The sequence below is a fragment of the Canis aureus genome, chromosome 17 (genome assembly GCF_053574225.1).
Source record: "Canis aureus isolate CA01 chromosome 17, VMU_Caureus_v.1.0, whole genome shotgun sequence".
Taxonomy (NCBI): domain Eukaryota; kingdom Metazoa; phylum Chordata; class Mammalia; order Carnivora; family Canidae; genus Canis; species Canis aureus.
Window position 1 is genome coordinate 11,450,351 of NC_135627.1, and position 25,030 is coordinate 11,475,380.

The 25,030-nt window shown below is 48.7% G+C and overlaps 2 protein-coding genes across 4 annotated transcripts in view; both read right to left on the bottom strand.

Annotated features, from left to right (window-relative positions):
• PCCA (propionyl-CoA carboxylase subunit alpha) overlaps nucleotides 1-7,517 on the bottom strand; it is a 461,536-nt gene extending 454,019 nt beyond the window's left edge. Inside the window, exons 1-2 of one of the 2 annotated variants that reach the window (XM_077855069.1) lie at nucleotides 7,383-7,517; nucleotides 6,079-6,134 (exon numbers count right to left, since the gene is read on the bottom strand). The gene's annotated coding sequence lies outside the window, so the exon portion shown is untranslated. The remainder of the gene's footprint in view (nucleotides 1-6,078; nucleotides 6,135-7,382) is intronic. The other variant, XM_077855072.1, reaches the window with a different exon arrangement.
• An 11,589-nt stretch (nucleotides 7,518-19,106) lies between these two features.
• On the bottom strand, nucleotides 19,107-23,853 carry ZIC2 (Zic family zinc finger 2). Of its 2 annotated transcripts, none has more exons than XM_077855065.1 (3): nucleotides 22,743-23,848; nucleotides 20,775-20,938; nucleotides 19,107-20,564 (listed from the first exon to the last, which is right to left on the bottom strand). In XM_077855065.1, exons 1-3 carry the CDS (start codon nucleotides 23,812-23,814, stop codon nucleotides 20,214-20,216), a joined length of 1,587 nt encoding a protein of 528 aa, XP_077711191.1. In that variant the 5' UTR covers nucleotides 23,815-23,848; the 3' UTR covers nucleotides 19,107-20,213. The 2 variants fall into 2 exon arrangements, with proteins under 2 accessions (XP_077711191.1, XP_077711192.1); XM_077855066.1 differs by having other exon boundaries at nucleotides 20,421-20,601; nucleotides 22,743-23,853.
• Between the last annotated feature and the right edge of the window lie 1,177 nt (nucleotides 23,854-25,030).

Here is a 25,030-nt window from a genome sequence, read left to right on the forward strand (position 1 = left end):
CTCAGGGTCCTCGGATCAAGCCTCTCGTTGTCGAACTCTCTGATCAGCAGGTGCCTGCTTCTCTCTCTCACTCTGCCTGCTGCTTCCCCTACTTGTGCTCTTTTGCTCTCTTTGTCAAATAAATAGATTGAAATCTTTCTTAAAAAGAAAGAAATTCGGGCAGCCTGGGTAGCTCAGCGGTTTAGCACTGCCTTCAGCCCAGGGCCTGATCCTGGAGACTCGGGATCGAGTCCCGTGTCAGGCTCCCTGCATGGAGCCTGCTTCTCCCTCTGCCTGTGTCTCTGCCTACCATTCTCTCTCTCTCTCTCTCTCTTTCATGAATAAATAAATAAAATATTTTTCAAAAAGGAAATTCCTTTATTATTCCTACAGAGATAAGTTTGCATTACAAATGTTTTGAATTTTACCAAAACTTTTTTTGAATTTTTTGAGATGATCTTACCATTTTATTTAACTTGTAAACATACTGGATTATACCAGTTATCAGTAAGTTTTCTACTGTAGACCATCCTTGAACTCCTGGAATAAATTCCTCCTTAACCAAGATTGCATTTTTTTATACACATTTAATCTGCTCATGTTTTATTTAGGATTTTTAAATTATAAACATAAAGTGTATAAGTAAAACTGGACTATAATTTTTTCTTTTCTTAATACTTTATTAGCTTTTACCATACTCATCAAATAAATTGGAAAACTTCCCTTCTTTTATAAAAACTGATTAAATTGATGGGATGCCTGGCTGGCTCAAAGTGTAGAGCATGTGACTTCCTCTCAGGGTCATGAGTTCAAGCCCCACATTCAGCACAGAGCTTACTTAAAATAAACAAACACGCAAATTGTTGACATACAATAGGCATTATCTGTTCTTTGCAGGTTAAAAGCCATTATGAGCCTTAAAGGTTTAAAAGCATTATGAGAAATACATACATACATACATACATACACACACACACACACACACATACACACATGCATGTATTATGGGCCTGGTATGTTTTACTGTGGAAAATTTTTAAACAAATAATTCCATTTTTTTAAACGGTTATATGTTCACATGGGTTTTCTATTTCCTCTTAAAGTAATACCTCAAGTAAAGAATACATTAAGCTAGGGCAGCCCAGTTGGCTCATTAGTTTAGTGCCTGCCTTCGGCCTGGGGCATGATCCTGGAGACCCAGGATCGAGTCCCATGTCAGGCTCCCTGCATGGAGCCTGCTTCTCCCTCTGCCTGTGTCTCTGCCTCTCTCTCTCTGTGTCTTTCATGAATGGATGAATAAAATCTTTAAAAAAAAGAATACATTAGGCTAGAAATAAGAGAAAAACTGACTTTCTGTAAAAACAAAACAAAACAACAACAAAAAACATTTACTTTTTCTTTTTTTTCCCCCTAGATAAAGTCTGTTCAGAGAAGACACAGTTCCTTAATGATGCTGTCAGGAAAGTAGCCTTTAACCTTCCATTCCACTACCCTTAGCTTAGAGGTCTGCACCTCATGCTTGGTACACTTTGGGCTCAGAATAGCTGCTTATATTTCCAATTCTCACTTTTTTTAGGTAAGAAAGAAACTGAAGCAGGGATGCCTGGGTGGCTCAGTGGTTGAGCATCTGCCTTTGGCTCAGGGCGTGATCCCAGAGTCCTGGTCCCACATCGGGCTTCCTGCATGGAGCCTGCTTCCCCCTCTGCCTATGTCTCTGCCTCTCTCTCTCTCTCTCTCTCTTTCATGAATAAATAAATAAAATCAGAAAGAGAAAAAAAGAAAGAAAGAAAGAAAGAAAGAAAGAAAGAAAGAAAGAAAGGGAGAGAAACTGAAGCAGAAAGAAGTAACACCCACATCAGGAAATAAAACGCTTTCATCTCATTGTCCAAAACTATATCACAAAGCTCATCTAGCCACAAAGAATTTTAGGGAAGTATTTTTATTTGGGCACGTTACTCTAAACAAAATCAGAACTAGGTTAATAAAGAAGGCTGGATTTTGAATTGTCAATTGGTATCTGCTGTACTCACTTTGAATAAGTTACATTATCCTAGGAAATTATCCATACCACCTAAGTTTCTAAATTCTCTTATCATTTTGAAAAACATCTCTGCTATATCTATAGTTTGTCACCTTTTAAAAATTTCTAGCATTGTGCACTTGTGCCTTCTAAAATTAAATTTTTAGGGCAGCCCAGGTGGCTCAGTGGTTTAGTGCCACCTTCAGCCCAGGGTGTGATCCTGGAGACCTGGGATTGAGTCCCACGTCTGCTCCCTGCTTGGAGCCTGCTTCTCCCTCTGCCCGTGTCTTTGCCTCTCTCTCTCTCTCTCTCTCTCTCTCTCTCTCTCTGTGTGTGTGTGTCTCATGAATAAATAAATAAAATTTAAAAAAATAAAAAAATAAAATTAATTTTTTAAAGATTTATTTATTTTAGAGAGAGAGAGCATGAGAGGAGGGGTAGAGGGAGAAAGAATCCCAAGCAGACCCCAGGTCAAGTGTGGAGCTCGATGCAAGGCTTGATCCCAAGACTCCAAGATCACAACCTGAGCTAAAACTAAGAGTTGGATGCCCAACCTATAGCACCACTCAGATGGCCCAATTAAAAAAAAAAAAACATTTTTTATTTATTCTTTGATGAGAAACACAGGGAGAGAGAGAGGCAGAGACACAGGCAGAGGGAGAAGCAGGTTCCATGCAGGGAGCCTGATGTGGGACTTGATCCTGCGACTCCAGGATCATGCCCTGGGCTGAAGGGGGCGCTAAACCGCTGAGCTACCCAGGGATCCCCCCAATTTTTTAAAAGATTTTATTTATTTATTCATGAGAGACACAGATAAAGAGGCAGAGACACAAAAAGAAAATAGAAAAAAAAAAAAAAAAAAGAGGCAGAGACATAGACAGATGGAGAAGCAGGCTTCCCACAGGGAGCCCGATATAGGACTCAATCCTGGGACTCTGGGATCACGCCCTGAGCCGAAGGTAGACACTCAACCACTAAGCCACCCAGGCTTCCCCAAACAAATAAAATCTTTAAAAAAAAATCTTTAAAAATTAAAGATTTAATAAAGAGAACCAACTTTCACTTTCTTGAGCCTCCCAATTGCTTCTTTGATTTCCAGTGCATTCATTTCTGTACTCATTATCATTACTTAATTCCCTCCTCATAGCTGTGTTAGATTTTTTCCTCTACCTTTTTTTTATATCATTGTAAAAGCATTTTTAAAATTTCCTTTCCCATTTGTGTCTTTCTGCCATACAGAAGTCCAAGTGATATTTTGCCTTTTGACCTTGTATCTACCTATTCTTGCTAAATGCACTTATTACTTCTGAAAGTTTGTAGACTCATTTAGATCTTCTACCAATGCAGGCTCATTCTCCACAAATAAATTTGATTTCTTCTTTATCAATCCTTATGCCTTTCCTTTTTTCCTGACTTACTGCAACTAGCTACAAGGCTAGGCCTTCCAGTATAATGTTGAATAGAAGTGGCTTAACATCCTTAAGCTGTTCCCAATTTGAGGGAGAAAAGTATTCAGTTTTTTCCTTTGAGTATTACGTGAGCTGTGGGTTTTGTAGATGCTCTTTATCTAGCAGAGGAAGATGCCTTCTGGTCTTAGTCTGCTAAGAGTTTCTACATGAACTGCTATATCAGATTCTCTCAGTTTGGGTAAGTTGTGTTGCCATCATGTTTTGAAACACCCTGAACTAGTCCTCATCATATTATTTTATACATGCAGTAACTATTCAATTTCCTGCATGTCAATGAACAACTTCTTTGTACCATTTCCTGCTGCAGCCCACTCTCTCCTTCTGGATTTAGACTCTTTTCCTCCTGCACCTCCTACAACTTCCTATAATTGTTACCAAAGGTGAGTGGTAAATTCCCACTATTTGGGTCTGAAAATGGACTTTTTAAAAAAATATTTTATTTATTTATTCATGAGAGACATGGGAGGGCGGGGGAGGTGGCAGGCAGAGACACAGGCAGAGGGAGAAGCAGGCTCCATGCAGGGAGCCCGACGTGGGACTTGATCCCTGGTCCCCAGAATCAGGCCCTGGGCTGAAGGCGGCGCTAAACCGCTGAGCCAATGGGCTGCCCTGAAAATTGATTTTTTAAAAAGATTTTATTTAGGGACGCCTGGGTGGCTCAGCAGTTGAGCGTCTGCCTTTGGCTTGGGCATGATCCTGGAGTCCCGGAATCGAGCCCCACATGGAGCTTCCTGCACAGAGCCTGCTTCTCCCTCTGCCTATGTCTCTTGTGAATAAATAAAAATCTAAAATATATATATTATTTATTTATTTGTTTATTTATTTATTTATTTATTTGAGAGAGAGTTAAAGTGAGCACAAGCTGGGTGGGGAGGGGCAGAGAAAGAGGGAGAAGCAGATTCCCTGCTTAAGGTGGGGCTCAATCCCACAACCCTGGGATCATGACTTCAGCCAAAGGCAGATGCTTACCCAACTGAGTCTCCCAGGTGCCCCGAAAACATATTTATTTAGCCTTTATTTTTAAATAACAGCTTAGCTGAGTATGGCATTCTGGGTTACAGTTATTTTTCTCTCAGACCTTTCCTTTGTCTTCGACATCTCTTGTTGATGTTGGGAAGTATATTGCTAGCCTAAATGTTGTTCCTTTTACAGTTTCTGATGTTATTTTATCCATCTTTGAACACTCTGTGACAATGTATAAATATTTCTTTTAAGGCACTCACTCATGGGCAGCCCGGGTGGCTCAGCGGTTTAGTTGAGCCTTCATCCCAGGGCGTGATCCTGGAGACCTGGGAACGAGTCCCACGTCGGGCTTCCTGCATGGAGCCTGCTTCTTCCTCTGCCTGTGTCTCTGCCTCTCTGTGTGTGTGTCTCTCATAAATAAATAAATAAAATATTAAAAAAAAAATAAGGTACTCAACTCACTCATTGTGCTTTATTTAGTCATTCTCCATATTCCAGTATTATTTACTTTGTATTATTTAGTCATTTTACATAATTGTCTTAACTCTACCATTAGAGAACAAGCTACTTGATACTGTAGTAAATGCTGTACATCTTTTCCTTTAAAGAGGCACCCTGTTCTCTTATGGAATAGGGAGTGGCACACAAAGAAAAAGATCAAAATGTCCTATCTGAGTTTAGCAACAGAGGCTTGGCTCAGAGAGTGCCTGAATATCAATTTGTTGACAATTGGCTAATGTTTAAGAACAAACAACAAATGAGTAAATTATCTATGCATTGACTATTCTGCTCACTATTTATTGTTTGGCTTTCAACAGATGGTTGGCATTCTTATTAGAGGCTGTTTAAACATCAAAAAGGTATTTGTTAAGCTCAGCAAAGTCTTCATCTGCCAACCTGGGAATTTATCAGTATGCATACAGAGCTGATTCTGAGTGAATTTATTGGGAAGGGGAGTAGCCCCAACTATTCCCCAACTATACAGTCTAAGCTGTTTCCATCATTGAGGTTCGTAGATGTCTGAGCAATTCTGAAAGAACAGTAAGATGACCATCTGAAATCTATTTACATGAGTGCCTTAGAAACCTCCTGAGAGTAGACTCATTATCTTAAGCAAAGAGAAGGTTAGGTAGCTTGCTCTTAAAACAAAGTGCTTAGTTGGTGCTTAGAGGAGATGAGGAATTTTTAATGTATCTTAGTTCCTGAGACTAGGCATTATTCCCAGCTCAGACCACCTTAGATTCAAAGTGAGGTTCTAAGGAGAGAGAAGGCTACAAGTAACAATGAAATAGCTCTTTATATTAAAACCATTTTTGAAAAAAAAATAAATAAATAAAACCATTTTTGGCAGACCATTTGGGAACCTCTGACAACATATATCACGGATAGCCAACAATGAACATTGCAGCACTCTGGCATCTCCATATGATCATTACATTCATCACCTGCTATATCCAGAAGCAGTAGCAACAACGCACACAGAAGAGATGACTGATCAGTGTTAAGACATTCGAAAACGGCTAGAAATAGAATGCCCACAGACATCTTTCCTGGAATGATGATCTGAAGGATGGATGTAACTCTAAAGTTCAATCTAATTCTAAAACAAACATGTCATTTTACTGTGAAATAATACTCTGTACTTACGTGTTACTCAGAGGATCTCAAATCGTGTTAGGGCAGTCTCTTTTTTTTCGGCTTTCCTAGGCAAGAGAATGAATACAAACACTTACATGATGCTCTAGCCTAGCCCAGATCCCAAATTAAAGCCCAGAACTTGGGGCACCTTGGGTGGCTCAGTGGTTGAGCATCTGCCTTTGGCTCAGGTAGTGATCCCGGGTCCCTGTAGGGAGCCTGCTTCTCCTTCTGCCTATGTCTCTGCCTCTCTCTCTCTCTCTCTTTCATGAATAAATAAATGTAAATAAATAAATAAAATAATAAATAAATAATAATAATAAATAAATAAATAAATAAATAAATAAATAAATAAATAAATAAAGAATTTAAAAATTCTTTTAAAAAAATGAAATAGGGACGCCTGGGTGGCTCAGAGGTTGAGTGTCTGCCTTTGGCTCAGGGTGTGATCCCCGACCGTCCGGGGATCGAGTCCTGTGTCAGGCTCCCTGTGAGGAGCCTGCTTCTCTCTCTGCCTACGTGTCTGCCTCTCTCTGTGTGTCTCTCATGAATAAATAAATAAAATCTTTAAAAAAATAAATAAAAATAAATAAAAATAAAATAAAATAAAGGCCAGATCTCATCTGTCTTACTGCCTTTTTTTTTCCCCTCAGAAGCAGCCCTAACCTTCGTTCTAACAAGGGGTGCTGGCTCTCATGGCAGTGTCACAGCAGCGGACACTCCAGGGAGAGGGAGCTGAGAGGCAAAGGCAGGGAGGTGACCTCCAAGCACCGAGTGAAGTATCACCTCTCTATTTTCCAGACTTCCGCGGAGCACTCTAACGTCTTTCACCGAAGGGACAAAGGCATTGCTCTGGAGGCAGCAGCGTGGGGACTGGAGGTGAGGGAGCTGAGGTACTGAGGTACGGGACGGGCTCCTGAGGGGCCACGTCGTCCCGCAGCCGTTTCCTCACGACAGTACCACGGCCAGAAATAACCCAACAGGGACACGCAGCCACGCCAAGTACTCCAGGTATCCCTTAAACTTCCTCCTCTTCTTTATGAATTTGTATTATTTATAAGACACTTGACACGTGTTTAAACACAGAACTCCTCAGTTTCAGGAAATATGGCTTGTTCAGCGGAGGAGAAAAAAGCATATAATGAGGGAGTTAACAAGGGCTGATATTTTTTTACGACATTCTTTAAAAACTGAAAAACCTCTTTAAACACCGGGAACAGCTTAAATAATTCAGTCTAGGCCTGCGGGGCCCATGTGGATGTTTCCCTCTCCCCTCTCCCCGGTCCCTTCCTGGCCACGTTCTCCCCGGGGTTCACCTGGGAAGGAGGCCCCGACCGGCTGCCACCTGCGGCCTCAAGGCCACGTCGCCACCAGTCCTCTGCCTGCTGGGGGAGGGGGCGCGTGGCCCGAGGCGCCCGCGCACGCGCGCGCGCGAGGCCCGGCGCCGGAAGGGGCCCGGGCCCTTTGACCCCCCGGGCGCACAGGACGCCGGGAGCGGGCGGAAGGACAGCGCCGAGGCCTGTCGAGGCCCGTCGCGGCCTGTCGCGGCCTGTCCTGGCCCGGAGGCAGCGGCTCTAAGGACGCCGCCCCGGACGAGGGTAGCGGCCGCGTCAAGCAAACGGTGGCCGAGGCGCTCTTTCGCAGGCCCTACCCCGGGGACTTGTACGACCACTGGATGGGACCTAGCAGCTCCCGACCCGGGGCCACCCGCGCCCTCCCTGGGCTGCGGACAAGGGCGTCCTATGGGTAGCGACCCGCGCTGAGGCCCTGGGGGTGGCCTCTATGTAGGTCGGCTTTGCGGACATCCGAGCCTCGTGCCGCCTGTTTTGGGGAGGGATGTGGATGGGAGCTGCGTCCCCACATCCCTCGCACTGGGTGGGGGGGGTCCGAGGATGCAGAAGACCAGCCTGCGGGGCCCGGGAGGACCGGGAGGAAGGATGAGAAGGGCGGCCGCCGAGCGCGGCCGGAACGGCGCCGGCTGCCGGGCTGCGGGGCCTGAGGGAAGCACCTGCCTCCGCCCACCTTGACCTACCCCCCCCACCCCCCGCCCCGGCCGCCGCCCCGAGCTCCCGGGCGGCCCTCGCGGAGGTCCCCGGAGGGCCAAACCCGGAACCTCGCGGTCTTTGAGTGTCCTCTGCCGGGGCGGGCGGGGCACCCGGAAACCCTTGACCTAGGCCCGCTCCCCGGGGCGCTGAGAGTTCGACGCTCCCAAGGAGGGGGTCTCCTCGGAGGAATCCCTCTTGCCTCGCTTTCAGACTTGAAAGCCCGGAGGCCGTCGGTTCTGCAAAGAGGAGCGGTCGGGCGCGGGCCAGCAAGCAGCTGATGAAAATAATTGTCCTAGCGCACACAGCCCCGAGCCCAGGGGCGCGTGTGGGCGCGCGCACACACACGCGCGCACACACACACACACACACACACACACAACTTGCCTCCTCTAGCCGCCCAACCTTAGTATTCCGGGCATGCGGTTTTCAACAACTTGCTTGACACAATAACAAAGACATTTAAATGCCAGGACGCAGACTTCACTTTTTAACCTGCTGAGAGGAGCTACTTTCAAAGCTTCCCCACCGCGAATAAACTGACAAAAAATATGGGGTGCACTTATAAATTAAACACCTTACCCTCAAAGCGACGTGCGTTAATCAGGTTTCTAAGGCAATAGCCATCTCTGTCTTTTCCTATTCACCCAAATAATGCCACAAGAAGGAACCCCTTTTCACAAGAGAGAGCCAGGAAAAAAAAAAAAAATGAATTATACCCATTGCTAGTAAAAATCATCTTAAATCAATAGAGCACCACTTGAACTTGAGTTTCCATTGTTTCACTGAATCATCAATGTTTTTAATTAAACAGAGCTACCCTTTCTGTTAAAACATTACATAAAAGGGTTAGGTTTCTACTTTTGTTGAGGCAGCTGGCGTTTGTTGGCTGTTGTGTTTGAGCAACAGACTGTTCAATAGAAGCGAGAAATAGCTCAACGCGCTCTTAATAGACCTGTTTCAACAATGTACCTTGAAAAGGAATACATTGTGTTATTGTGTTAGTTTGCTACAAACCTATTAAAAGAAAAATAGCATCCATCAGGTCTAACAAAACGCATTTGTATTATATGTACTTATCTGCTTCAAATACACTTCTTGGCACAATGTCTAGAATTCAACTAGATCATCAAGAGCTGGACAGAATAACACATACCAGTTAGGTAATGATACACGGGCTAAAAATAATAATAAAGGAAGGTCTAAGCAGACGGTAATCGTTATCTTTTGTTTGTTTATCGTGAGAAATGCAGGCAAGCCTCCTTCAATTGAAAATACATTGCAAAAGTGCGGATTCTAATGACAATTTTTTTTTCTAATGACAATTTTAAAAATATTCCTTAAATTCAAAAATATTCTAGCATGGGAATATTGATTTAAATCACATATTTGGAACGAATCTGATACACTTTTGATAGCAATTTGTTTCATACTAGGATTCAAGGCACAAGTTTCTATGCATTTTTTTAAGCAGAATTAAATAGCGCAAAGAGCCTGGTTCTTTAGGGAAATGCGTGAAACAAACAAATCGAAAGCAAGGGTTCCAGCCAAGAGGTTGGGGAGCAGCGTTGTCTGGCAGTAGGAAAGGAAATGCTTCTTGAAAGTACTCTCTTAAAGATTATTTTTACACCGACTTTATTATATTTTAAACACAAAACGAAATTTGAAGCAAAGAAATAGGAGACTCTGAGTCACATGTGACAGAACCTACGGCATGTTTCAGAGAGGGCTGCCACTTGGACCGCAAACCTTGGAAAAATAGTAGCAAGTGATGACGCTAATTTAATTCCGAGATCCGCTTGACAGCAAACACACCTAAAGTAGCATCTGTCAGAGGAAGATACTTTTGCTTCCACAGAAAGCATTTGATAGGGTTTCCAACCTCAGAGTGCCCAGCATTTAACTTTCAACTGCAAAAATGTTGGGGGCATAAGTGAATAGTAGACTACAAGTGAACTCAATTGTCAAAAATAAGAGAACTTACATAGATTACAATAGCACTCTATGGGCGATATCTATGTTAACAGATAGATGATGCAATACTTTGCCCGATAAAATCAATTATTTTTTACATGTCTGAATTAGTAAATTAGCATGTAAAGATTTAGAAAAATGTCACCCTGAAACTTTTGATGACAGTTTTGCTCTATTGTAAAATAACTATGATAGACTTTTCCAGAAGGCATTTGAAGTCAGATGATCATCGGTATGACTGCTCTCTTCAGTTAAAACATTTTCTTTTCTCAGGAAGGGTGTGTGTATGTATGTGGTAGGAGGTAGTTGAGATGTGTCTGATTTATACTTTAGGACTTTTCATTGATAATACCTCCTCCCTAGTGCAAATCAGTTTTTGACTTAATTCTTTTGGATCTAAAAAAAAAAAAAAAGGAAATGAAATAAAAGATCCCAATTGCATATCATGAAAATAACTCCTCATAACATTGACAGAACAGTTGATATTTTCAAGGTGAGATTTTTATTTTGATGTATCAGATGATTTACCTAGGATGAAAGGAAGTTCACTATAAATTGGTTTGGTCATGATAAGAAATATTGTTACTGAGGCTTTATTTTTTTTTAAATCTTTGAATTTCATTTAGAACTTTTAGAAATATTTTGTGTGTCAGCAGTTAAACTGTCAAGGGGAAAATATTCAGTTCATTTTAATTTGAACAGATAGTTCAGATAAACAATCACCAAAGATATCATTTGAAAACCCAGCAGAGGAAGACATGTATTTTAGAGAAAGATTGTAATCTGATTCCTTGTTTTGTTCTTCATCTTGAAAATCCTTGTTTCTCCACTCTTGCGAAGAATTCTCAATAGTATAATATGTGAGGGCTAGATATTTTTTATTATTTCTCTAAAGTTAAAAAAAATCCAAGTAGTATGTACTGTAATTTATCTCGCCTTAAAGAACAGGAAGAAGAGGATCACATATAGATTATTTTCTATATGCCCTCCAAATTATTTCTAGAAAGAGACTTCTAGCCTAACTCATTATCACTGATATCTAGAAAAGTTTTAACCAATCAAATCATTAAACAGTTTTTTACTGCCGTTGATCTTAAGCAGCACCTAATCTGAAAGATTCTGTAGAGCACATTTTCAAAGCATCAAGTTCTTACAAGTTTCTTGTCTGCCTTGGGCAGGTAAATGAATATCATTTCAGATTTCCTCTTGGCTTCTTTTGCCTTTTAGTTCAGAAGTATGGGAAGTAAGAGAGGTTAAATACTATTTTTTAAACATTTCTGCCACACGCAATTATTTCAATACCCTTCTCTGATGTTGTGTCTGAAAAAGGGGTGGCCGAGCCTGCAGCCCGCAGCGCCAGACATTCAGCCGGATCCACCCCTGGGCACAGTCGTCAGAGGGAAAAGATTCTGCTTCCAAACTTGATTAAAAACAGCCTACCAGTTTCTGCCCCGTTAAAGAACTGCGTGGCTTGAGAAGCTGAGTAAACTGCCTGGGAGAGGAGTGGCTGAGGTCTATATCCCTGTCAGATGGGAATCCAGAGAAGCTTGAAAAAAGCAGCAGATAGTGGGCTGCAGAAGGACAACTTGTCCATCAAAATCTGCAGTTAAAATCCGCTTCACACGATTTAGGTGCTGAAAAACAGTGATTTTACCTTGTAATTTTTCACCTTAATTTTAAGGGAAAAAGGAAACGCATGCACACACCAAAAACCTACCCAGATGCTTGGGAAATGTTGTTTCTGAGTTACTTTTTTTTTTTTTTTCCTCCTTCCTGTTGGCAAATACTTCAAAATATCCTCTCCTTTAAGTTATATTCTGGATGATACAATTAAAAGAAAGATACTGAGATAGAAAAACATCCTAGAAATAATGAATGTGTAGGTTTGTGACTAAAATAGATGCCTATCAGTATCTTCTTGAAAATCCGTTGCTGTTGTTGCTTCTGATATTTTTATAGGAAAAACTAAAGACATCCAAACAGGATTCAAATATGAAGAGAAGTGGGAAGTTTCCTGATGTGTTTCAATAATAAAATGAAAATCGAGTCTGTATGTGCCTGTGTGTTCCCCTTCGATTTGAAATTTTATTCCTGAAAGTGCTACAACTTGTTACTTTTTTGTGGGCACAGAAGGAGGAAAAATATGATACATTGGGGGATTTTTCGGCAGAGCTGTGTTTAGTTTTAATTTTCCTGTATTTTAAAATAAACACTTTGACCAAAGCATGTTTGATCTTTGCAAGAAGGAAATATACATTGTGGAGGAATGTGCAGTGGTTGGGTATGAAAATGGGGTTGTGACTCACAGCTGCAGGCTGAAAAAAAAGGCGTCGTGGTGTCAGCCAGAGGTGTTCAGTCTAATAATTCAAGCTGTAAACTGTATCCCCTAAAATTACCTACATAATAAATCATTGTGTGAAGAAAAAAAGTTTGAACTGAAAAGTGTAAGTGAAACAGAATCCTCAGGAGACTTCAATGCTGGGAGCTATTGACAATGATGTAAAATACAGTTTATTTTGTACCAAACTTTGAAGATCAAAATAATACTGGAAATTATTCTAATACAGCTGGGGTTTTTGTGTGTGTGTGTGTGTGTTGTTTTGGTTGGTTTTGGTTTTGCCTTGAGTTGCATAATCTGTTTCAGAAATCGGGTTTGCTTTTTTTTTTTTTTTTTTCTCTCTCTCTCTCCTGATCATACAGCCGAAACTCTTTTATGGGATTTACAGTCAATTTATATATTTTCAAGGGAAAAATCAATTCAAGAATGAATCTATTTTAAGAAAGACAGTATAACCAAGTTATCAAATGCATATTAAGAATGGAGGCAGAAATGTTTCTGGAAATTCCCTCAGGTTCCTGTCTCAGATTTCACTGTTGCTTACAGGTACCAAAGAAAACACTGCAATTATGTAAACTGATGAATTAGCCTGCCTGAGAATTCACTGCTAGATTGAAACGCTTAGACACTGCGGTTGGCAAAGCCAGTGTCAAATCCTGGAGACTCGAGAAACGGGAACGTTTGGGGATGGAATACACCCGTCTGGAGTAGAAAGGAGCTCAGTGCCTGGAGAAAAGATGCGATCGTCAAGAGGAAGTTTAAAGGCCAAGAACACACGAAGTCTTGGAAACAATAAGGGTGAGGAAGTCAAGAAGCAGACTCGCCAAAGCCACATTGAAACAATTTATTTTATAGGATCCCCTACATTTCCAGAATTAGTGAGCAGAAGAAGCGCCCTGCTGGGAACGCGGGCTGTGGGCTCTCGCGCACACACGGGCACAGGGGAAGGGATGAAGTCAAGTTGACGCGGGTCTCTTTCGCCTGGGCATTTCAAATGAAAGTATAAGAAGGAGGGCGGGGAGAGAAGGAGACAAAACGAAGCTCGAAATGACGACTCCGAAGTCTGCAGTAAAGATTAACTGGAAAAAGGAAGTCGACAGCAATTAAAACTCCTACCCTGGCTCATTAGTATTCATGACCGAATGTCCAGCTTTTCTGTTTATCTTTCTCCCGAGATCAATATCGGGGCAGCGCGGGCCTGGGAGGAGCCCAAGCCCGGCCCTGCGTGCGCCTGACCTCTCGCGCCCTCCCTACAGGTCAGAGCATCTTCAGAACCGCCGGGCCAACGCCGCGCCCAGGATCATTAAAGCCACCATTCATTCATCTGCCGGCGGGGAGGGGGAGGGGGAACAGGCCTGGGCTGGGGGGATGGGGTGGGGGCGTCGGGCAAACAGACCCAGACGACTCCAAAGAGTTTCGAGAAACCACACTCCGCCACACCAACCACTGTGGGCCCAGTGGGCCAAGAGAAAGAAAAGAAAAAGAACGAACCGTGCGCGTTTGCTGCGAGAGGCCCAGCGCGGCTTCTGGCCAAGCAGTGGCTGGCTCGGCGTGGTTCCAGACCCAGGATGGGGGGATGGGGGGAGACAACCTAAGAACCCCTTCCGCACCCTCCCCCATGAAGGACCCCACGCCCACTCCCAGCCCGGCGCGGTCTGTATCCGCCCCAGGCCTCCGTCGGCCTCTGAGGAGCAACCCAGTCAGGGAGCGTTAACTAGGATGATTATCTTTGACATTATTAACATTATTATTATTTCTACCCCCAACCTCTCTGGCGGCGTTGAGCCCTGTTCTGCTCCCCTGGGCCACCAGGTTTGGCCTCGGGGACAGAAAAATACTGGCTTCAGGGGGTTAGGAAAAGAAGAGGCTAAATAAAGGCGGAGGTTGGAAAGGAGCGAGGGTTAGAAAACTCTTTCCCTCCCTTCTGGTTTAGCTGAGAGGTGAGGAAGCGACCTTCCCGCCCGCGCACCCGGGGGTGGGGGGGTGGGGGGGTGGGGGGAGCGGACAGTCGGGCCTGTCACCTTCCCCGGGGAGTGAGCCTGAAGGATCGGGCCTGGGTGCGGGGGATCCCCCGCCCAACTTGGAAGTGCGGGCCTGGGCCTCGGAATTAAGGCCCAGGCAGTAAGACTCTCAAAACCCAAGTTGGATGGAGAGTTCAGGGCAGGCCGGGCCCTTTAGGAGGGAGGCCGTAGGGGGTGGGGTAGCCGAGAAAGAGTGGACGGGTGAGAGGATCATCTCTTGCTGGGATTGCTTCCATGCGCCCCCAATCTCTGCAGCTCCGGTCTATCCCATGCACGAGAGTGGGTGGCTGGGGGTTGCCGAAGGAGACGAGCATGTGAGTGCATGTGTGTATGTGTGTATGTTGACCGTGGAGAGAGATTGTGAGAGAGAACTGTGTGGATGGGGGGGGGGGTGTCTGTGTGCAGCACTCAAGTGAATGCGGTGCCCCCAGCTCTGGCCTGGTGGCTGCGCTGAGCCTTAACCCGAATGACCCGGCAGGCAGGATGCGGGATGCGGGACCAAGGAAAGGATGCAAGGCCCCCCGGAGACGAAGCGAGGTGTCACCTCTTGAAAAGCTCGTTGAGGGGATCCCTGGGTGGCTCAGCGGTTTAGTCTGCCTCCAGCCCAGGGAGTGATCCTGGAGTCTCAGGATCGAGTCCTGCATCGGGCTCCCTGCATGGAGCCTGCTTCGTCCTTTGCCTGTGCCTGTGTGTGTGTGTGTGTGTGTGTGTGTGTATCTCTCATGAATAAATAAGTAAAATCTTAAAAAAAAAAATTCGTTGAGCCTTGGGAACAAAAGGAAAGGTGCAAGTGCGAGGAGTGGCCCCAGGACCCACCGTCCGGGGGACCCGGCCCTGAGGGGCGGGGCGGGAGTGGGAGGACCCTGGCTCCGCGCGCCCTGAGGGCGATCTGGGCCGCGGAGGAGCAGGGGCGGAGCCGGGCGTGGACTCTGCGGCCCCAGTAGCCCCACAGCCTTGACCGTGAACTCCAACCCAACTCCAACCCTCGGGCTGCCCTGGTTATGGTTTACAGAAGTTCTCATTCGCAACACCCTGTTCAAACTGCCAAGGCTGCCTTTACTTTCACAGGATCCCAGAGGGACGACCTGAGGGTTTATGCCCCATCACTGGACCCAGTCTAAAAGGATCTAGATTCTTCCCTAAAACAAAACCCCCCCCTCAGCAATCTGTTGGGAGCTTAGGGAGGGGGGTGAGCGAGGAGGGCAACGCGTCTCCAGCCCTGTTTTAAGCTGCCAGTTAAAAATAGAAAACGTTTATTGCGTTCTGCTAGGGGTAGCAGTTGGCCGAGGAGCTCCAAGTTTCTATGGAACCAAAGCGATATCAGACTATATAATCAATCCTCAAGTATTTATTGAACGTGTATTGTGCATCGCTTTCCGGTCTGTTTAAGTAAAAAGGCATCCAAGGGTTCAACCAAGTCTTGATGAGGTATTATTTTGAGGCCTTTATTGCTTAGCTTTTGGACACAGGCCTAGGGGGCCCTTTGGGTTATATCCGTGGGGTGATAGAGGGGAGGGCTGGACCCCAGTCCCAAATGAGTACTTGGTGGGCCCCTGCGTGTCCAGGTGTACTACTGGTGTGCTCACCAGGGACCCACCAGAGGACACCTCCCCCCACCCCCCCCATCAGCCCTGCCTACTCAGCAGGCTACTGATCCCTTGGAAAACCCAGGCCTTCCTGGTCACACCTGGAATTCGAGAGAACAGCCCAATGTACAGGGAAACTCCGAAAGTCCAGTCCAGCCTGTAATCTGTCCTAATCTCACAGTTTTGTGCAGAAAATGCACCATTTGATACTGAAAACATCCGTCTGAAAAAGACAAAAGGGGCAGGGGGTAGGGAGGAGGAGGAAGAGAGAAGGTGCCCGCAAAAGGAAAGAGGCTGTGACAGCGGGACGGGGTGTGCAGGGCCCGAGACCTGTTTCCTCTCCTCCCATCCCACCGGGCCTCGACCTTAGCAGCCTCCCCTTGCTCAGGCCCAGAGCAAATCAACACGGCCTCTGCTCCAGGAGTGACCTCCTCCCCGCCTGGGACTTGGGGGACTTCACTGAACCGGGAGGAGCTGATACCGATGCCAGTTATCATTGTGATCATTAATAATGCAGTGAGGATCATGATAATTAATAATAATAATGATGGGCCTCCCAAGGGGGCTCCAGCTGCCTCCGGATAAAGCGGCTCTTGCATGAGGGGAGGTATTTGGTGGTGGACGGAGCGGCGCGCATCTGGAGCGAGCTTGGGCGCCCTGAAGTTCAAGTTGATGGCAGTGACCGGCACAAACAGTCCTCGGGCGGGCGGAGGCAGCCGAGCCTCCCCGCAACTCTGGCTCCCCGAGGGAAGCGAAGATGGGCTTCGGTTTTGTAGCCCTGGAGTCCAGAAGAGGGCAGGTTAGAATTCAGGTCGGTGCAGGCAGTGGGCAGACACGCGCGCGCCCCCCACCCCCGGGCCTGGCGCCGTTTGCGACGCAGAGTCTTGCACCGCCAGCCCCCCTCGCGCTTTCCAACTTGAGCAGTTCTGACGCCTTCGACCACTTTTGCCATCTCCGCCTCCCCCCGCCATCCTGTCCCCGGGCTTCGAGGGGCCGGAGCGAGAGGCGTGGAGCGGAGCACACCATCGGGTCGGTGCCTAGTGTGGACAAAGCGCTGGGGCGCCAGGCCCTGGGGACAGGAGCCATTTTGCGGGAGAGCCGCTCCCACTCGCTCCTCGCGTCCTAGGGAGGACCAGGTACCCGCTCCCAGGCTGCGATCTCCCTTCGCACGCCAGGAGCCTTCCCATTTTTATCTCAAGCTGAAAACTAGGATGAGCGCCCCGGGCCTGCAGGGCCCCCCGGTAGCTCTCCGACATTCAGCGCTGGAAAGCCAGCCAAGCCAACTCAGGACTGTGAGAGCCACTGCCTCTTGTTGCGCAGTTCCTTCTGCTGCTGCCAAATGAGAAGAAAAGCCCCAAGCCTTGACCTGATACTAAAAGTTGCCTACCTCCCTCCATTCCACCCTTCTCTTTAGATTTGGGAAGATGTCTCAAAGCCAATAATTTCCACCAAAAACAAAAACAAAAAAAAAAAAACAACAACAACAAAAAACACGTTTAACACATTTAGGATAGACTATCTCTTTCTTGCCCAAGTGATGATAAATATTTCATCCAATTCCTTCACCCTTCCCCTGGAGGGGGGTCCCCCCAGGTGGGGAGTGGGAGGTTGGGGTTGAAAAACTAAACACTTTCCTCATAGCTTATAATGTGTTCAATGAAATCTTCCAAGGATCAGTAACATATGCCAATTATTTTAATAATTCTCCTTAATATTATTAGGGGTTATAAATTTGACTTTAATAGGGGGCTGATTGCTTCAGGAGCTGGTGTTTGGGCAGTTGGTTGGGCCACTGGAGAGGGCTAGCCAGGTGTCTGTCACCCTCTGGGGGACACACACACACACACACACACACCAGGCTGGAGTCTTTCCCTCCCCTTTGGATAGGTGGTCTCGGGGAGGTCAGGGTTGCCCTTCTCTTCAAGCGGCCCTCTGGCCTAGCCTGCCTGGCCCTGCAGCTCAGTGGACTGCAGAAAGAAGGAGACAGAAGCAGCTGTCTCTGAAGCAGCCACCCGCGCCCTGGGTCTCCCCCCGCAGAGTCCGGAGAGCCCACTGGGCCATCCTCGGGAGGTGTCGCTGCTGGTACTCTCTCAGAATATCTACTCAGTACCGGGTGGTGTGTATGTGGGGGGGGGTGTGTGTGACTCAGGGTCTGCCAGGGACTCTAGAGGATACTCAGGAAGAGATGAGAGGTTTTTGAGTTCTCAGGGATTTCAAAATAATTTCCCCCGTTCCCACCCTTTGATTATTAAAATTATCTTTACCTTCTTCCTTAGAGCATCTTTGAAATTTGATCAATTGTTTTCAGGGGAGGGGAGTGAAGCTGCAAACCTTATACACAAACTGGTGGTTGGGGCTCTGCCTCACTTCCACCTGACCATTTGAGTCTTTATCTTATTCGGTTTTACTGAATTCTTAAAGAGATTCTCTTGTTTGGGGCCAATAGTTTGTTGCTTTCTGAAATTTAAATGTACTATCTCCTTTTCCTGAACATCCTAGTTATGGGTGGTGCAGCAGTTGTGCAGATAAGCAGAATTTGAGCTGGCTCTCTAAAATTTCAAGAAAAAAAACTTGGTAGAAAAGGGCCCTTAAACTACAATCACTGGACCAAGTTCAAAAACAAAGTACTCAACTCAGTTTTAAATGTGCAATTAAAAATAACTGTACCTCAGCTTTTCAGAGGGAGGGAGAGGAAAGGGGGCAGGGAAGAAGGGGAAACAAAGAATAAGGAAATGTTTAGTGCTCTTAAATCCAGTCCAAATAGCTGAAAGAAAGGCATTCCCTCAGATAATGGAGCCATTAGAAACTCTGAAGGTTCCTGCCGCCATTCCTCACAGGGCCTTTCCAAAAATTTAATTCACTCTCAGCCACAAACAAAGGACGTAGAAAATAATTTTGAGACTTTCTGCCAAAGGGGCAGTTTGGCCTGGTTTCTATGCATACATACACCTTCCTCCCCAGGATGCAAGGTGGTACCTCCCATTCATTTAGGCAGCTGAGCCATACCCACATCAACCCTCAGCTGTCCCCTTCCCCTTGTCTTTAATAACTTTGCTAGAAAAAAAAAATAGTATGTTCATGCAGTTTCAACACATTTTATTATATTTCTGTATGCATTACTCTCAAAACATATCACGAGAAATGATCAAACCACTTAAAACCTTCAAATAAAAAATCTGAAACAGTTTATGCCCACAATTGTACATATTTATAGTTAAGAAACATTCTTTATAAATATTGTTTCCTCTGTAGCAAGTTAATACCATAATTTAATTACAAATGGATAAATATGGTAACGGGTATTTACAGAAGGAAGGGTGTTATGACGGAAAAGCTAACGGCACAACGTTTATTTTCCCCCACAATCTTTCATACAGGAACTAACGAATTGAACTTGCAAAAGCACTAAAACATCACATGTAAACCCAGCTAACAGAAAAAAATACATTCACAAGCATTGGTGGTGGTGGTGGTGGTGGTGGTGGTGTACATGTGTGCTGTGGATCAACGTGTTGAAGAAACAGAAGGGAGACTTTGGCACGGCTCGGTTTTTTCCAGTCTATAGTTGCATGAAGTTTACAATCAAGTTGCCTCATGAAAAGGAACACAATATTCAATACCACAATACAAAATAAACCATTTTCTTCCACATTACTTAAAAAGAAACCGGGTAAACTAAAAAGAGAAAAGAAATAGCCCATCACTTGAGGAAGGGAAGGGAAGAAAGGCAGGAAGGAACGCAGTCCGGAGAGTTACAAATGGACAAACTTCTATACACCAAGAAGCCATTAAAACCACCTTGGAGAAGGAAGGAGTTCACTATGTACAGTTTGTCAGAAGACTGGGAACTGGGTGAGAAGGAAAGAGGACACGGGGGCAGGGGGGAGAGGATGGGGGTTTGGTTCAATATTTTTTATGGGGTTTTTTATTTTTTATTTTTTTATTTATTTTGTTTTCAGCTTCTGAGACTCCGGAAGGGATATTTTTGCTTTTCATGCCTAGATTATTATTTTTTTTTTAAAAAAAAACGTTTAAAAATCCTTCTGCTGGTAAAATCATTTTCATCATCATAAAAATCAGATTCATAATTTTAACAACACATCACAGGGTGCCCTTGGCGCTGGCCACCGGGAGGGAGGGCTGCGCCAGGGTAGGGGACTGGGGGAGGGAGAGAGGCCCCCGCCTCTCACACGTACCATTCATTGAAGTTGGAGGAGAGGCCGCTGTGGCCCCCGGCCGTCCCGCTGCCCCCGCCGGAGCCGCCGCCGCCCCCGCCGCCCGCCCCGCCGCCGCCGCCCCCGCCGCCGGAGCCGCCGCCCGCGCCGCCGCCGCCCGATCCTCCTCCGCCCCGGTGCACCGCGGACACGGCCGCCGCCGCCGCCGCCGCCGCCGCCGCTGCCGCCGCCGCAGCCGGGGAGAGGTTAGAGCTGCTCTGGGGCTCGGCGCTGGGGGACACCAGCCCCGGGGGCGTGGACGACTCGTAGCCAGAGCTGGCGGCCGGGGAGGACTCGGAGCCCTGCGGGGAGGACTCATGGACCTGCAAGACAAAAGCCGGGAGGGGAGACCAAAGGGGACTGGGTGTGAGTGCAGCTGCTGTGGGGCCGGGCTCCCGGGGGGGGCACGCCCAGAAATGCCCTCCTCCCGGCACCGGGGAACCCTGGCCTGCCCAGGCTGGTAAGGGCTGTCCAGGCCGGACGGGCACCGCGGGCCAGCCACCTCGCACTCCTCCCGGCCTCCCCGGTGGTACCTTCATGTGTTTCCGCAGCGAGCTGGGGTGCGTGTAGGACTTGTCGCACATCTTGCACAGATAGGGCTTGTCGGAGGTGTGGACGTGCATGTGCTTCTTCCTGTCGCTGCTGTTGGCGAAGCGCCGGTCACAGCCCTCGAACTCACACTGGAACGGCTTCTCCCCTGTGGATAGAAACACTGGCGCTGGCTGCCCACACCCAGGGCTTCCCAGAGCCCCCACCCACCCCGGAGGGAGCAAGGCCGCTGCAAGGCGAACCAGAAGGGCCTGGGTCCCTTAACAGGTCGGATCGCCTCTGCCACAGAACTAAGATGAAATTAACCGCCTTCCCACCTGACAGTCCTGCTCATTTATTTCATATTTTAATTTTCTTCCAGACTGACACCCATTTCCTCAGATTTGTAATGAATTTGGGGTAGAACCCGGCCCTGCCCACCTTTCTATAGGACTCCTTGGATTCGCAGCTTCTAACAAATTGGTCTCGCCATGGAGAAGCTGTTATTATGACAAAATATTTAGGGCATTATCAAAATCACACAGGCGGCTGGGCTGCTGTCGGTTTGTCTCTGGAGCCAGTAGGCAATTACATTTGGAGTTGCTATGTTGTTTGGGGACGGGGCTGTGGATCGTAACTGAGCCAGTATTTTTCATCCAAAATTCTGCAAATTAAATAAACCATTATTCTAGTCTCTCTTCTAGTCATTTTAAAAGAAGTCGAGGGTTGGGGGGAAGGTAAATATTAGGGATAAGACAAGCATCTAGCGATGGCAGAGGCACAGGCTGGGCAGTGGGGGGTAGGGGGGGCGTCAGCAAAGCCTTTCAAAATCTCCCTGTTTAATTTTCTGGCGGTCCCTGCATCCTGTTGCCAGAATTCCAAATGCTTGGAGTCATTTAGAGGTGTGAGAACTCAAACATCATTCCTCTTGGAAAGGGGACCATTTAACGTTAAATTCCATTAACACCTAAATTGTTTTTTAAAGACATCCGCTCAGACACAGGACTCGAAAGCATTTCATGCAAATAAATTTCTCAAATTTTAAACCTTGTTAAAAGCTTGTCTCGCACCTCGGCTCCCTCCCTTCCCGGAAGAGAACAATAGGCCGCTGGCTCATCCCCACTTCGGAGTAAATATTGACGGGGGAAGTTGCTAAAACATTTGGCTTTCTTTTAGGAAATCGTCTGGCACGATTTTGGCTGGGACCTGGTCAGAGATGAATAATCTATGAGTCGAGAGGCGCGTTCTGCAGCTCCCTCTTCTCACGCGATTACGCCCCGGGGCTCTGCTGCCCCAGGGTTTTTTCTCTGACCGGGTTGTTGGTCCAAGTTTGGAATTGAAAACCCTCTGGTGCCCATTAGAGAATTTCACAAACTACTGCGAACCCACCGTAAAGCCCTGCGACCTACCTCGAAATGGGCTTAAAAAAAAAAAAAAAAAACTTTCTTTTTTTTCTTTTTTTTTTTTTAAACGAGAAATGCTTCGGCTCACACCAGACTAATTTAATGGGAAGAGTCCCTGGAAGGACTTTTGGACCGCGAGTAAAAGAAGTGGGAAAACACACAAGCCACCCAAACACAGACACACAGCCGGAGCAGAAAAGCACATCCAGACAAGCTGGCAAAATCCTCTCTAGGCTCAATTCCCGGGCACCGAGTTGGAGAGCAGTTTTATTTTGTACGTTCTATTTAGATCGGAAATTATTAACTGGGGCTGAGCAAACGAAGCAATTGCATCACCCAAAGCGTACATTTGATGTTACACCGATCATTTTAAACGCAATTTCCGTACATGGAAAAACCCAGCCCGATAATATTCTTTCATTCTCCAACAAAAACAAGCCGCTGGCTGTCTCGCACACACAAAAACCCCTCCTATCCCAGAGCAGGAGCTGGCGGTCTGCGCGTTTCTCCCAGCCAACCAACCACAGCCTCTCCTCTCTGCGCCCCATCCCTGTCCCAGCCCGCAGTTACCTGTGTGGGTCCTTTTGTGGATCTTGAGGTTCTCGGAGCGCGCGAAGACCTTGCCGCAGCCCGGGAACGGGCAGGGGAAGGGCTTCTCGCCCGTGTGCACGCGGATGTGGTTGACCAGTTTGTATTTGGCCTTGAAGGGCTTGCCCTCGCGCGGACACTCCTCCCAGAAGCAGACGTGGTTGCTCTGCTCCGGGCCGCCGACGTGCTCCACGGAAACGTGGGTCACCAGCTCGTGCATGGTGCTGAAAGTTTTGTTGCAGCTCTTCTTGGGGTTGCTCAGCTGCTCGGGGTCGATCCACTTGCAGATGAGCTCCTGCTTGATGCACTGCTGCCGCATGTAGCGGAAAAAGGCACCGGGGTGGTGGTGGTGGTGGTGGTGGTGGGCCGCGGCCGCTGCCATGTTCATACCCATGTTCATATTCATGGGACCATACTGGTTGTGGAGCTGCGCCGCCGAGTAGGGGTCGGTCCGCGGGCTGGCCACCTGGCGGTACTGCTCCGAGCGCCCGAACACCTCGCCGGGCAGCCCCAGGCGCATCTGCCCGTTGAGCACATTCTGCGAGCCGTGCGGCCCGTGCTGCTCCGGGAGGCCGGGGAAGAGGAGGTGGCCCTGCGCGTCCGAGTGCGCGTGGTGCAGGCCGCTCGCTCCTGGCCCAAACAGCCCGTGCTGCCCGCCGCCCGGCGCCGAGTCCCCGAAGCCGCGGCTGCGGAACAGGAAGTCCCGGGTGGAGTTGAAAGGCGGCCCAGAGTAGGAGCCGACGTGCGCCGCATGGGGCCCGAGAGCGGCGGCTGCGGCGGCAGCCGCGGCAGAGCCGGGGTAGGCGCCGGGGCCCTGCGACGTGAACGCCGAGCTCTGGCCGGGGGACAGCTCGTGCGCGCCTGGGTTGAGCTTGAAGGCGCCCATGTGCGCGGCCGCCGAGTCCACGAAGCCGTTCTGCGCCGCAGCCAGGCTCAGTTCGCGGTCCTGCATCTCGGCAGCCGCCGCCGCCGCCGCCGCGGCCGAGTGGTGATGGTGGCGCGCGAAGCTGCCCACCCCGATGGCCGGGAACTGCGGCCCCGCGTCCAAGAGCATGGCCAGCGCGCCCGCCCGCCCCGCCGGCCCCGGCGAGCCCCGCGCCTCCTCGCTCCCACTCCCGCCCCGCGCGCGGCGCGTCCGGCGGCCGCCCGGCTCCGAGCGCAGGCGGCGGAGTCGGTGGCGGCTTCAGCCCGCGGAGCCGCGCTCCTGCGCCCGCCGCCTCCGCCGCCGCCGCCGCCTGGATCTGCCTCGGGCGGCCGGGCGCGGAGCGAAGGCGCGGAGAGGAAGAGGAGGAGGAGGCGGCGGCAGAGGAGGCGCGGGAGGAGGAGGAGGAGGAGGTGGAGGAGGAGAAGAGTCCAAAGCCAGGCGGAGAACCAAAGTGTATTAAAGGAGCTGCGGCGGGGGCGGGCGGGCGGGCAGGGGAGGGCGGGCGGGAGGAGGGAGCGGGAGGGAGGTGTGGGGAGCAGAGTGGAGAGGGGGGCCGAGGGGGGCGAGCGCAGCGCCGCGGCCCCCACCCCAGCGCGCACCCGCGCGCGCACGCACACACTCACTCGCTCGCAAGCCCCGCGGACCCGGGGCCCGGCAGCGCCGAGCGGCGCCCGCAGAATGGAGTCACGGCAGCGGCGGGGCCACGGTGCCCGAGCGCGGTGGCCGTGCACCGGCCAGGCAGGCGCGCGAGGAGGGGACGCAGGCGAGCTCCGCGCGGGGCGCCCCGGCCCGGCGCGCCCACGGCTCCACCTGACGGCGGCGGGGGCCCTGGGGCGGCGGGCGGAGGCCGGGCGCCCTCTCCCCCGCGCGCCGGGTCGGCCGCTCCCTCCCCCGCGGCCCTACTCGCGCCGCCCCGCGCGCGGCCGGTATTGTTCCGCGCCGCGGCCGCGGTGTTTAGCCCTCCGCGTCCTCCGCGCTTGGCATTGGCTGTGCTTCGCGTAGTAAACTTGCGGCAGCCACGAATTCCCCCAGATGAAGGAGGCTGCCGCGCCGCTCCCTCTTTCTTTAAGTTGTGCGGGAGGAGGAGGCGGGGGAGGAGGAGAGAGGGGGGATGTGGGAGGGGAGAAGGCTTGCAGAGGGAGGGGAGGAGGGGAGGCTAGGCTGAAAAACAATAACAACAATAAAAAAGTAATCTCCAGCTCTCTCGCTGCCCTCGCCGCCGCTCGCCGGGCGGCCACAGGCGCCGGACCCCGAGCGGGCAGCCGCGCTCTCGAGGACCGACCGGAGTCCGAGACCCGAGCGAGTGCGAAGAGGCCAAAGCAGGTCCCTCCCCACTTTTGGGCTG

Coding starts and splice junctions, on each gene's coding strand:
- ZIC2 (XM_077855065.1), bottom strand. CDS start 23,814: ATGCTCTTGGACGCGGGGCCGCAGTTCCCGGCCATCGGGGTGGGCAGC. Junction 20,939..22,742: donor CCACAAAAGGACCCACACAG/GTAACTGCGGGC, acceptor TTCTATCCACAG/GGGAGAAGCCGTTCCAGTGT. Junction 20,565..20,774: donor CGCTGCGGAAACACATGAAG/GTACCACCGGGG, acceptor TTTGTCTTGCAG/GTCCATGAGTCCTCCCCGCA.